Below are 13,656 nucleotides of genomic sequence, written 5' to 3'. Positions count from 1 at the left end.
GAGGAAACCATGAAGGCGACGAGGCTGGAAGACACCCTGAGGAAACACACTAATATTCTACAGAACCGTCGACTCAAACGAAGAATGTGCCCACTACCTCATCTGAAACTCTACAGAGAAGACGATGTTATTTTAGGAAGACTGCAAGCTAATTCTGATCTTAACGGTGTCCTATAGCATAGGACATCGCCACCGCAATGCCCGCACCTCTGCAAGTTTTGCGGAGTCCCAGACAACATGTACCACATGACATGGAATCCCTGGGACTGGCGCTACCCTGCAGTAACCGAAGCCGGAAGATGATGAAACAAGTGAAGAAGGAAAGACAGATTTTATTTCAAAATTGTTCACAGTATTTTCTTTTTCTCGAATTTATATCTTTATCTTTCTTGAACACGCGCTCTGCTATGCAAACTTAGTTTTTTGTGTAATCCTATTAAAAGCACTTGAAACGTCCTGCATCGTGGCCCCGTTGTGCGTATGAGCCAATGTTCGGACTCGAGAACAAGAGCGAAAAGAGAACAAGGAAGAACTGTGGAAGGCTATGATAGAAGACCGTACCAAGCCATGGTGTCTTGAACAAACCTGAATGACCAGTGAAAGCTGGTGGACCGGGCGATGGCGGAAACATAGTTAATGCGGAAGCCGCCCATCTTCGAGTAAAGAGAGCAGATCTCTATCTCTGTCTCACCAGTTCACAAATAAACAATTTTTTTCTATCTCTCTTTCAAATACGAAAAAATATGGAATATTTCATTTTCGAACGTGAATACGAATAGTTAGTGTGTAGTTCTTTATTCGTATTCAAAACTTCGGATATTCATCCACCTCTAATAAATACACGCACATGAACCCATGCACGCCCGCACACATATCAAAACAACACATATGAACACACGCACACATGTCAAAAGATGTTAATCTTGGTTACGTTATTGGTGTAGCATACATCCATATGTGCACTTGTTCACGCAATATAGTTTCCCTGAAATGGGGGGCTCCAAGGCTACGGAACTTATACGATAAATTGCTGCATTGTCGGCCAGGAGTTTAAGTGCTGTCACAGCAGTTAAGAATTCGCAATATGACGTGAATTGGTGGTCGCGTGGGCGACGCATGTAATGAAGAAAAAAATCCCCCTGTGCTTTAAGAAAGACGCACGCCTCAGTAGGAAATTTCAAGCCTTGTTTCTAAAGCTGCTCGCGAAGCTGGCGTGTTATATAGTCACGGGTAGAGGTTACCAGTCAAGCAAGGCGTGAAACACGTCACGTTTGGTCAGCCAAGGTTACTCGAGCAAACTTATTATGTGTGCTCACGCAAGCATCATTACACGGATAAACAGTTTAAAAAGAAACTGGCTGCTTTGCACTCATTACATGGGCCACAGAGTCAAGTGTCTGAGGCTGTACACCGGCGGGGATTATGTGCAGATGCAATCATGAAACTTGTAATGGGCGTGCCATAGCACGATGCCAGCTGCTTCCATGAGCCTTTGTGTTTGCATGAGGCCCATCGATGAGCAATTGATCGCGTTGCTGCGAGTACTGGGAACACAAAGGAAAGAGAAAGGGTGCTGGTTACAAAAGCACGCCTTTTGGAGGCCAACGAATACGCCCATGACGTGTGTAGACAAGGGAAACGCGGGAGGCTGACACCAAGTCCCTTCAATCGCTGGCGCAAATAGGCGTTTAGACAAAGGTGTTCTTTACGAGCTCAGTGATTTGCATGTGAAAGCGCAGACGCCTGAGTAAAACATAACTTGGACTGGAAGAAAACGGCTGACAGGCGTTCAAAGTCTCGGACCTGAAACTTCGTCAATGACCTGGTCATTGTTGCAACCACCTCATTTTAACTATTTTTTATTGGTCACTCGGCGCAGCAGAAGTTCTACTGGTTGCCTTACTACTGCCGAGCTGCTTTCTTTTATTTTAATTTATTGAAAAGCAGTTCTTTGTTAGCAGTAGGAAACACGGTTTCAGATCCATCAATTTCAATTAAAAAAGTGAAGGCCTGTGATGCAGATGAAGCGACACCATGCCTAATTCTAACTGTGCCCACTGGCAGATATAACTGTCTAGTTCTTTCTTTCGTTACGCCTTAGCCAATATTTTGATTTCATGACAGAACCCTAGCCGAGTACACTTTCAGCAGAAGATACAGTGCTCTCTCACACACACACACACGTACACACACAGACAAACATACACGCAGAAACGCATACATACGCACACACGCGTACACACGCGCGCAGGCACGCACGTAGACAAATACACACAGTTATATAAACAAACATACGCGGATTGCAGTCAGTATAATCCTTCCGAGCATCAGCGATCGCCATTTTGGCGGCATGGCTTGTGTAACGTCATAAATTTCGGTGCCAGTGCTCGGCGATTGCTCCAAAGTATTCCGAAACAATGTGCGCACCGTGCCGAGATGATCCAGGCTCACAGCGTGTGCAAGTTCTCCAAGCTCCAGCAGAACCCTACCCCTAGGTTCTGCTACAGACAACAGCTCGTCAATTCTTCGGAAGGCGCACTGTGTCTTCAATTCTTTCATTCGCACGATAAAAATAGCACAAACGAAAGAAAGCATGCACAAATTATCTTGGACTGACCATCAAGACGCACATGCAAAAATAAATGAAGAAAAATAAGAAAGAGAGAAAGAGAGAAAGAAGAAGCAAGCAAAGAGACATTGAAGGATTTCCGGCTCTTGTAGTACCCGAAAGCATAACCTTGGACATGGATTTCCGTTAATCCAACAAGCCCGTCATTGGAAGTATGATTTCATTTCGTCATCCATTAGTGTTGCGATGCTGATGTATGTTTTAGCTGTTATATGTGAAAGAACTATTCAAATGCAAGTTTTCTTCTGTATCACTTTCTGTGACTTTCTGTGAGAAGCGCACGTTTTAACACCTAATGCGTAAATCAAGCTCGGAAATTTAGTATCATGTACCATTTTATAACGAGGATTCATGCGACGGGATGGATCATACGGTTAGTTTGTTCACAGTTCAAGTAGCTCCCGTGGAGATATCCGCATATAACCAATATTAACAACGCACAATTATTCGGTGTGCTATGTATAATGGAATGGAAATCACGATGACCTAAGTGGATATCCCCTATAATACATCTAGGAATAATCGTACCTGCTTTCTTGACATACTTTTTCCTGAGAGCCCTGGCGAATGCCAGTGTCTGGTAAATATAAGATGGATTACAGGATTTGCTGTAATCAAACTGGGACGGCATACTGCGTTATGTTGTTTCGTACATTTATTACCTCCATTCCACACCTGTCCATTGTGCTATCCTCGCTGCTACTAAAATTCAGCCATCGCAATGGCGTTGCTTTTAAAGCACCACGGATTTGCTTTCGTTCCTGCCTGTATGCATGCGAACTTTACTTCTGCAGTAAATGTTGCATAATTTAGCGCCGTGTTCGTGTATCTTTCTCCCTTACTCTTTCCTCCCACGCTGTAACCGTTCATTTCTACACATTTCCAGCGCATTGGTTTCCAGCTTAGCCCATGTCAGTGGGACGATCTAGAAACAGTATATTTAGATGCTCCTGTTAGATGCCTCCAAATACGTAACGTTTTTTTAGTGTGCTGGTAAAAAATATGCGATAATCGGTGCACACTGCGTCTGCCGCCTAGCCAAATTACGTTGTGTTAAAATAAGGAGCATGGAAAAGGACGGACGCCATTGATGTGCTCAAACAAAACTTGATGCACAGCTGTTCCTGCTATCGAATAACATACATCTGCATATGGCCCTCACGACACCTGCTTTTTTTCCCTTTTACTTTTTGCCTTTACTGCTGATATGTAGCTTTAATTTGTCCGCCACAGCGCCAGTCCCGACGAGTGGCGCGTCGAAAAAAACTTGCAAGAACTCCGCACTGGCGCCTGCAGTCGCCCATCAAAGGAATATATTTCCTTCAAACCGGTACTCGCTGGCGCCCTCCAAGATGAGCATCGCCTTCCTTACGAAAGATGGCGCAAGTGAAGTGCTGCCGCTAGTCGCGGAGACCGGGCGCACATCGAGGCACCCTAGCTGCCGCCCGGAAAACGATCACTGCGTTTCTTTCGCGATAGTCTCCACGTGGAGGGCTTCCCACCGCGTATGCTTTCATTTCGCGGTTACGGGACTTCGCGCTTCTTTTCTGCTGGTGGCTTTCCGGTTGTGGAGGCCAAGGGATTGGGCAATCGCGTTCGTGTCTTTTGCGCAGGTTAATCAATTTTAGCGATGACAGTTTGTGCTAAGCTGAATTATTTTCAGGTGTACACTTCCTATCTCTATTTCGGCGCAATAGATGACCTGAGGCAAGGGACAAAGCCCAACCCATTGAAATATAAAGTTCTCAACATAGGGTGCTCCTCAGAGCTACACTAAAGAGAAAAGAGAAAAAAGAAACCAAGAATATTGAGCTGAATTATTTAATTTTCCTCCTATAATACGAACAAATCCACTCCTACCGTGAGCTTATAGGCATTGTAATTACAAACACAGAAGACGCAAGAATAGCGGACAAGGGGCAACGCCATCTTCAAGTTCCCGGAACAGCTCGCCGGGACATTATGGATGTTGAGGGTATCTGCTCGGACTTAGCTAACTTTGTATTGTTGAAGATGGGCCAAGTTGTGTTCTAAAAGAACCAAAGGCTCGAGAATATTTACTGAACAGCAAAGGAACAAATGGGAGAAATACCTTTGTAATCCGTGATGTCACACGGGCGAACTGGCGCTTCGTATCGGCGCAAAATTTCAATTCAAATGGAAACATGGCTTTCGTTTATCTTCTTGCGTTTAGCGCCTTGCAACCAAATAAAAGAATTGTGTTTTGAAAAAAAAAAAATCTGTTATCATTTATAGGGATTCACTGCTTCTCTGTAGCCTACACATGAAGTGAAGTTCTGGTTGCAAAACCTTTAGAATTAAAAAAAAAGGTATCATGAAAGTGCTGAAAACTACTTCATATTAAAAAAATTTCTGACAAAGCTATTTACTCAGAATGCAAACAATACAATTGTGTGTACTGTAGATATTAGACTCTCTAAGTTAGTCTGAAATGTTCAGTTTTACAGATTCTGTCATCTTTTAAGTCGTATACTTGAGTTATTAGCAAGCCATATTAATTAATTACATTCAAGCGCCTTTATAACGAAACGCTTGTGACCTCCAAAACCCTTCGTTATAGATCTCACGTCGTTCTAAAGATAGCGCGCCGTACAGCTCACTATAGATCAGGCTAAGCGCGTTTGGCGAAAGGAAATCTTTATTTAGCACGAATTGAAGTGATAGTAGGGGAATGCGCTAATTTTCATCCGCACATTCGGGTTGACGGAATGTGCGATTGCAGCCGAAGCTATGGCAAAGTGGTTCACGGCATGCTCAGCGGCGAAATGTGGGAGAGATGCGAGGTGCGGTGGGTCGACTGCCGCCTATCGTCATATCTCGTCTAAATTCCTGGTTACTATGGTGGCTCTTCTCCACACACTGCCTGCGTCGACCTTCGTTTGCATTCCGTCCAAGATAGCCTCGACGATGTCGTCGGTTCCCAGCAGATCATCACGTCGGTCGGAAGCGCCTAGGGGGGAGCGGGTGTATCATAGCTACTGCGGTGTCCGGACCCTCTTCCGTAAGGTGGTGCGCTCCCTATGTACACCACCGCTCTATGGTAGTCGTAGTGGAGTGGCGTCGTCGCTACGTGCGCTTGTTCTAAAGCAACAAATGACCTCTGACAACCGAACAGCGTAGGTCTTATAATTGATCTTGCAACACACTTCTTCTTTTTTTTTTTTTTTAACGGCTCAACTGACGCTAGCTGGGATACATGGTAAACCGGCCCTTGTACGAGCGGCTCGAACGATTCTTATTTTTCCATTTATTTATATTGTAGGTGCCTGTGTAAAAGCTACTATTGTGGATAATGTATTAACGCTACATGGCGATTTACTCGTAAACGTAAAGTAAGTTTGCTTCTAATTCAGGAAGCATACCGAAATTGCATCGAAAAGCCTTCGCTTTTTTTACTCGTCGCCTTTAGTATAAGTCTGAGCTCATTTAATAAAAGCAACGATTCTCTGCGTTGCTCTGCTTTGCGTTGATGAGCGTGAGCATATCAATATAAGCTCACGCTTCATATTATACACAGAAAAATAAAGCATTCAACCGGAAAGCATTGCGGAATACACAACTTATAAAAGTTCTCATTTCTCTTTTGTTGCCGACAGCGACAAAAACGACATCGCGTGTGCCGATTCTACTAAGAGCAGTTCTACTACCTGATGATGCTGATGAGCCTAGAAACAGCGTATATATTTTAAGATGATATGAATTAAAGAAGTAGAGGTACAATTCACCAGTGTGCGCCAGTTCAGACATACGGCACGCAGAGCAAAACCACAATAATAGCACATGATTTCTGGCGCCGTATCTCGGCAAATAACTTTCAGTGACTCTTTATTTTTTTAATGCGTGCTCATTAGACAAGGCAGCCATAAAGCCACCTGTGCAACATGACGTCTTAATTCAGAGAGCATTGAATGCAGCGGCAAATAAAAGGAGAAGCATTCAAGAAAGCAGTCGAGTGAAAATTGGCGCTTTCATTATTGTTTTACGCAGTTTCAGTTCATTCAATTACGTACCACACATGCAGGCGACCTTAGTTTTAAAAACAGCAGGCCTTTATGAGCAGTTATCGACATCCTTTTTAGAGCTTACTGTTCACTGTGAAGTAAGCTGTCGTATTTTCTTGAATGTCGAGCGTCGACGAGCACACAGAGTTGAGATCCATGTTTCGAAATTATTGTCGTGCAATGGCCTGGATCATAGCAAGCGTGACTAGTGGTGGATCGGTGGGTGTCGCGGAGTAGGATGGTGAATAGGTGACCTCGAGCTTGAGTTAACGACACGTGTTACATTGTCACATGGGATTACCTGGCAGGGATGGTCCTCACAAGTCGACGTAGCAGGGGTATTCGGCAGGCGCACGATGTAAGGCGTGTTGCGCCGGCTCTTCACTTGTTCGAAGCGGTAAAGTTCTTTAAGGATGGCGTCAATAATAGAAACGTTGCCGAAAACCAGCAAGCTGAATGCGTCGTGTGCGATACCCTTCAATATGTGAGCCACTTTGTCTGTTTCGCACATCTTGTCATCAGCTGTGCGGCAAAGAGCCAGGACATCTTGTTTGTGTGAGACCTACGTAGGGCTCTGTGGGGCTTTGAGCAGGGTAGCAAAGCCCCCCCCCCCCCCTCCTTTCTTTTTGGCCGTGCGCCCGAAGGGATCGCCGAACAGTTCGCGACGTTTTAATTTGAAAATGTCCCACGCGTGGGGTGCCGCTCAGGTAGAAAACGATGTTAGCGAGCATGACAGTTGGGTCCCACCTGTTATTAGTGGGGACGCGTTCATAAAGGTTGACCCTTTCTTCTAAGTCCGTGCCGTCCTAGCTGGAAAACAGACCAGGGTCGCGAGTCTGGGAAAGCGTCACCACTCGAGCAGTCTGTCGAGTCGTAACCGACGCTGATGGGCTCTCATGTTCGGAAGGCATGGTAGCAAGCTCGATGTAGCGACCACTTCGAAGCTTCATGGAGAGGACGGGGATGGCAAACCTACACCAAAATGGTATACGTGCGGAGGGACACACACAAAGGAACTAATTACAATGTATTTACAAGAGCAGCCCAGCCAGAGACTTAGATGATGATGATGATGATGATGAGGATGATCTTCTGTACAAATCGCACATACCCACCGTGGGAGATCGGCCAAGAATTGGGCGGCTTGGAGAAAAATGAATAAAAAAAAGTTTAGGAAAAAATTAGAAGATATATCCTGCTCGCTGTTCTAATTAATTATTGTAATTGACTGTTTTAGAAAGGCACTCGATCAGAGTCAAGGATAAATTTTTGGAAACCAACTGGTGTCAAATCCAGATGGGCATCTTCGTCTTCCTTTGCGCCATGTCTCTTGAGCGCCTATCATAACAATATCAAGACGTTTTTCAGGGTGGTTGTCCGTTGTGAATTTAGCAAGGGTACCCGTTAAGAGATAAAATGCCTTCGTATACAGGTAATAAGAGTTAAAATGCTATCTGTCAAGGGCGCAAGCACTACGTTTAAGAAATTCCCGAGGCAAGTTGACCATCAAGTGCTTGTAATTCAATTACCTCCAGTGCTTCTCTCTTTACTGCTCTTTGCGCATGCCATAAACGGAGCACAGTAGAATGGCAGGGATACAGTTCTATTTTGTTTCTCCTGTCGCAAGCCGATGACTCATATACTTAGGGCCTCTTCAGCGTTTCTATATACAAGCATTTGGAAGCGTTGGCCCAAGTTGAGCAAACGTTTTTCTCTCCGTACAGCGTTGTGGAAGCGACCAAGAATTGGTCGCGCCAGATGCATTTCTAGAAGCTTTCTCCTCGTCCCGATGACAAATGCGGGCACTTTTCCGAGCACCCCTGGTCGCGTTTTCCCCGACACCCGCTGTCGTGCGACTGCTCTTCAATGCGGCGCTTTAAAATGCAGATGACGGCGCCTGCCTGTCTTGCGCGTCGTCGCGCATGAGAACACGGCTGGGTGCGAGGCGCGGTACCCGTTCGTCTCATATGCCCGAAATTTCGCCCTGACCCGGTTCGCGGCTGAAATGGGTCGTTTTCGTTAATTTTTCGAGTACGCGAGCGAGAGTGGCGAATATGCCGACAGCGTGAGGGAAGTGTGCATATATATATAAGAATGTGGCACGCCGATGTCATTCGAGACCTTGCAGAGAGCGCACGAGGAATACGTACCACCGAATCATGTTTGCCGAGGTAAGCGACCAGCAGCGACAGCCCGAGCCACTATTTCAGACATCGGATTGTGGTCAACATCGACAGTCTTAAGACGTCGTTGCACTTCACAGTGTTTGCTATTTTCTGCTCATAGATGTTTAGGTATGTAGGCAATCTCGTTTGAAGTTAGACTGGCGAGAAAACAATTTTTCTGGGAGATTGCTAACAATAACCTATTTATTAAAATCAAACGTCGGTGCTAGCTGCCCTAGTATGCCTAGGAGTGACGTAGGAGCATCGCTTGCAGGAACAGCATTATCTAAGCGTCAATTTAGGTGCGAATAAATTTCAAAAATTAGGCCATTGCTATGTTGTCCGAAAAGAAAAGAAAACACCCAGTGTAGTGGACGTTGCATCAGTTCCGTTATTCTTGACATCTTTTACTATCAGGGTTTGAAGGCGATCCAAAGCAGTGAGCTATGTTATAATTGTAAACTAGGACAGCCGTAGCAATCAAAGACTACACCGTCAACAATATGTTGAGTCGGTCGCTTTGCATTTTTTAAAATTTGTCGAATAGGAGCGAAAAGAGATCTTTAAAATGCTTTTGTGGGGTGACAGCAGCAGCAACAGCAGCAGCAGTTGAAACACACAAATCTTGTAGTGTCTACCTCTGCATGAGAGCTCAAGTATTAATCAGATATTGCTAATTCGGCGCACCGTAAACCTAAGTTTCACGTAGGATTATTTTTCCCGGCATCGAGCCATTCACGAAAACCTGTTTGCATAGGCCCCGTCTAAATGCATGGCACTCTTAATCGGCGAATGCTTCGGGTGACATTAACATCGATATTTATGAAGGAGAAGCTGAATTTCTATTGTATATTACCAAACATTTCCAAATGAGCTTAGTGGAGCTTCGAAAAGCTTTTTGCTGCCCATAATTTTGTCATCTGACATCCCCATCACCAGTAAAAACTAGAACATACGCAGAAGAATTTCTGCGAACGCGTCCTGGAACCACATAGGTACACTCGAGAGCAAAAGTCCATAGAGACAGCGGCATCAGCAAAAAAGAAAAAAAGAAAAAGAAGAAGAATCAATTTCTTCGAGCACAGTCAAACAGGCGCACGTAAGCAGTACCACTTGATTTCAGCCTTTGAGCCTGGGCTCCGAAAAAAAAAAGCGATGTGTGTTTATTAATATTGTTTCTTTTCCTTTCGACGTAATTGAAACGATTACAAGTAACAAATAGACACAAATTAAGCAGCGATAACTGCGTGGAAAAATCGGCTCCTTCGCTCTCCCATGATCCTGGCGTCCTCCCTTCTGTTGCATCTCAGGCCGTCTTCGTGGCGCTGTGCCTAGCAGGTGCCGTTTCCGGCGGCGCCGTCTATCCCGCCCCGTCCCCACTTTACGCCCCGGCACCCGTTCTGGCAGCTCCCCGCGTCTATGCCGCTCCCGCAAAGCCCCTGGTCGCTCCTGTCGCTGCGGCGCCGGTAAGTACGATTACAAAACACGTGCGGAATACACGGGGTTATGCAGTACTACATCCCAGTGAATGCCGCGCTGCATTCTATTATAGTATTTACCCGCATTCGGAAACGCTACTAAAGTAGCACACGAAATTCACTTCGCTCGTGGATATTCACCCACTCGGATGAGAACATCACACGCATGAGCCCGTATGCTGTGACGGTGGCTTTCTTTGCATCCGTCTAAGTATGTGGACAAAACTTTCCAGCAATGATGCAGAACATATCAATATTCACTATATGTTACAGACGAAAGTTTTTGAGCTCTTCTGGGCCTCATACGCTCAGCCGGACTTCTGTGCGGCTCATATATAAAAGAGAGCTGCCGCTTCTCGCAGGTAAAGAAATGCTCAAATAACAGCAGGCGAGGGTGTTACAATAAAGTGAACGGGAAATTCGTTAGCACACTTTTGGTATTTTATAAGGTTTGATGCCTCTTTCTGATGTACTGCGCTGTTTCTGAATTACTTTGATTCAGTTCAATCATTATTCATCATAGTTGCCCTTGGTGTATAGTCATTAGGTTTGTCCACAGTGTCATAGCCAGACTTCGATATAGTCATCCGGATAACGATCACCTTAGTCATTTGCTGAAATACTGCAGACCAGAATTTATTTAGACACAGGGATTCTGGGCTATGTATGTGCGAATCTTCGAAACTTTGAAATAATGAATCGAATATTGTCGTATTCGATTCGGTCCTTGAATTGAATAGCCACTATTCGGATATGCGAATGCTTCACATTGCTAGTTATGCACAATCAATAAGGGCACTGAAGCAAAAATGAAGCAAGTTTATTACCAGCTACAGTGAACCTAAAAAACGCAAAGTCACAAGATCATGCTGCAGCGCTCTGAAAGCCACACTTTTCCAGCTAAACCACAAAAATTCGTTTTCAAATTTCACTCAGGCTTAGAATTCGGCAGTGGGTATTCCTTGGTACTATTTATTAATCTTGCCCCTGCGTGGTTCTCTTGGGACGCTCGATCGCAATAATACTTAATATGACGGTGCCATCATATGGAGCGTCAATGTAACTAGAGAATAAAGCCTAACGGGCTGTAAGGCGGCTTTTTAAACCTTCACTGTGATAATGCACGACCATGCATGAGCTCAAAAAACTGACTATTTCATTTTAATGCTCTGTTCTAGCTTTTCATGAAGGGTGCTTCGCAATAGCGAATACTGCGATGTCAATATACTCAAGAAGATGATGTCCGTTTCGCTTCTCACTTGATTCTGTCGCAACAATGACTGTTCGCATACTCCTGTTCTCGCATTCAAGAGAGCCGCTCTACCTAGTGCGGCAACTGCAAATAATAATTGTCACCTCATGCTGCAGGAAACTATTCACACAAGAATCCGTGGTTGTAAGATAAATTATCTTCTCACGGTTAAAAAACATTCCGGCAGAACCCATCCCACGATGAACATCAACGTTATTGCGATTATCACTGAGGCAATGCAGCGCTGCACCTTACTGCCAAATTGTTCGCTTCTGCGTAGCCGATTTCTCCAGTTGTCTGTTCGGGTACATACTCAGATGAACGTTCCCAGTTGCACACATCCAATGGCCCCCAAGTTGTCTATTCTTAAATTGTCTATTCGTGCACATAACCAGGCCCGAGTTAGTGTGAAATAAGTAAGATACGGACGGACATACCGAAATGTGCACGAAGTTGCCAAAGAATGCTAATTGCATTCATACATATAAAAAAGAGAAAACAGGCTCGTAATCCGGGCGGCGAAACCTTTGCCTCCCTCCGTGCTGAATTCGTCACCGCCACGCAACGTATCATTCAATGCGCGCGCTTCTCCCCCTCGCCCCGGTTGCAGGTGACGGCGCAGTCCTACTCGTTCGGTTACAACTCGGCTGACGAGTTCGGCACGCGCGTCCAGCGCCAGGAGTCCAGCGACGTGAACAACGTGCGCACGGGCTCGTACGGCTACGCCGACGCCAACGGCATCTTCCGCCACGTCCAGTACGTCGCCGACGCCGGCGGCTTCCGCGCTGCCATTGACACCAACGAACCGGGCACCGCCCAGGGACAAACGGCTGGCGCCCTTTACAACGCCGCGCCGCTGCCGGCCGCCCCAGTGGCCCGTCCCGCACCCGTGGTCGCCGCAGGGCCGTACAAGCCCGCCGCCGCCGTACCCGTAGCGGCACCGTACGCAGCGTACGCAGCCAAGCCGGCCGCCCCTCCTGCACCACTGTACGCTCCGGCGCAGCCCAAGTACGCGGCCGCCGCGCCAGCGTTTGCCCCGGCGCGAGCTGTCGCGTATGGACCCAAATATTTATAAGCACGACGCAGGAAGCATCCACCCACCCGTTTGTCCGAGTGGGCCGAACTGAGCGTGACGCACCTTTGGGGTTGAGCTATTTCGACGGTCATTAAACTTTTCGTTTTATCCATCTTCAGAGTGAGTGCACGCGACTGCTGTATTTAGATTGCCCATATTTGCACGAATGAACTCGTGCATGAATTCGAAACCCTGGGATGAAAATTACTGCCGGTTTTAGTAATCTCCGCAGTATCCAGGGAGCGGTATATTAACTTATGTAAACTTAATTTTTTCTTATGGAAGACGACGATGACCGCAAGGCTAAACGCGATGATGAGGTGTAATATTTTAATTAGAAGAAAGCAGAACCCCGTACGAAGGTGTGCATTTAAATTAGGCTGCATGATTTCGGTCTTTCAAGGAAACCTTTTCTTCAAGACATTACAATGATTGGCGAACTGTCTTATGAATGTTTCGCGTTAATTCGAGGAAACTTTCCTTATCTAGAAAATGCAAGTGCACGCATCGCCTCGGCGTTAGTATTAGCCTAGGGGATGCTTGTAACTTGTACCTTCTACACAAGCAGCGAGATAGAGAATGAGACATGAAGACTATTAGTAATAATTGCGTGGGAAGCAGCGGGATAGAGAATGAGACATGAAGACTATCAGTAATGATTGCGTGGGTGTGCGTGCGGGGACTACTTTAGTGCTCCTTTAGTTACCAGTTCAGATGCTTATGTTCACAATACGAAGACCTCGAACTTCGAGTTGCCTTCAACGAGGGTGCGATGGCTATTATGTCTGAGCTTGCACTTTCCTTCTATACCCCAGCTTTCAGCTGCCGGAGGCGGAAGTGTAAGTTGAGCTTGGTTGTGATTTTTCAACTTGTAGCTGGGAGAGTAGAACTCCATATTATGTTCCCTCCGTCTAGATGGTGCCTAGCGATCCCTGTTAATTTTTTCTTCGTCTTGAATATTTTTTCACTGTATGCAATAAACATTATAAACTAGTGGCGGTATTACTTCGTTATTCTTCGCACACACTCCATGCT

General features: G+C 45.7%; 1 protein-coding gene across 1 annotated transcript in view; it reads left to right on the top strand.

Moving 5' to 3' along the window:
• LOC126541202 (uncharacterized) overlaps positions 1-13,049 on the top strand; it is a 28,185-nt gene extending 15,136 nt beyond the window's left edge. Inside the window, exons 2-3 of the mRNA XM_050187884.3 lie at positions 10,127-10,282; positions 12,157-13,049. Of these exons, the coding sequence (XP_050043841.1) occupies positions 10,127-10,282; positions 12,157-12,621 (621 nt within the window). The 3' untranslated portion in view covers positions 12,622-13,049. The remainder of the gene's footprint in view (positions 1-10,126; positions 10,283-12,156) is intronic.
• Positions 13,050-13,656: the final 607 nt, after the last annotated feature.

Source organism: Dermacentor andersoni, chromosome 2 (genome assembly GCF_023375885.2).
Source record: "Dermacentor andersoni chromosome 2, qqDerAnde1_hic_scaffold, whole genome shotgun sequence".
Taxonomy (NCBI): Eukaryota; Metazoa; Arthropoda; class Arachnida; order Ixodida; family Ixodidae; genus Dermacentor; species Dermacentor andersoni.
This window is presented reverse-complemented; position numbering and strand designations above follow the sequence as displayed.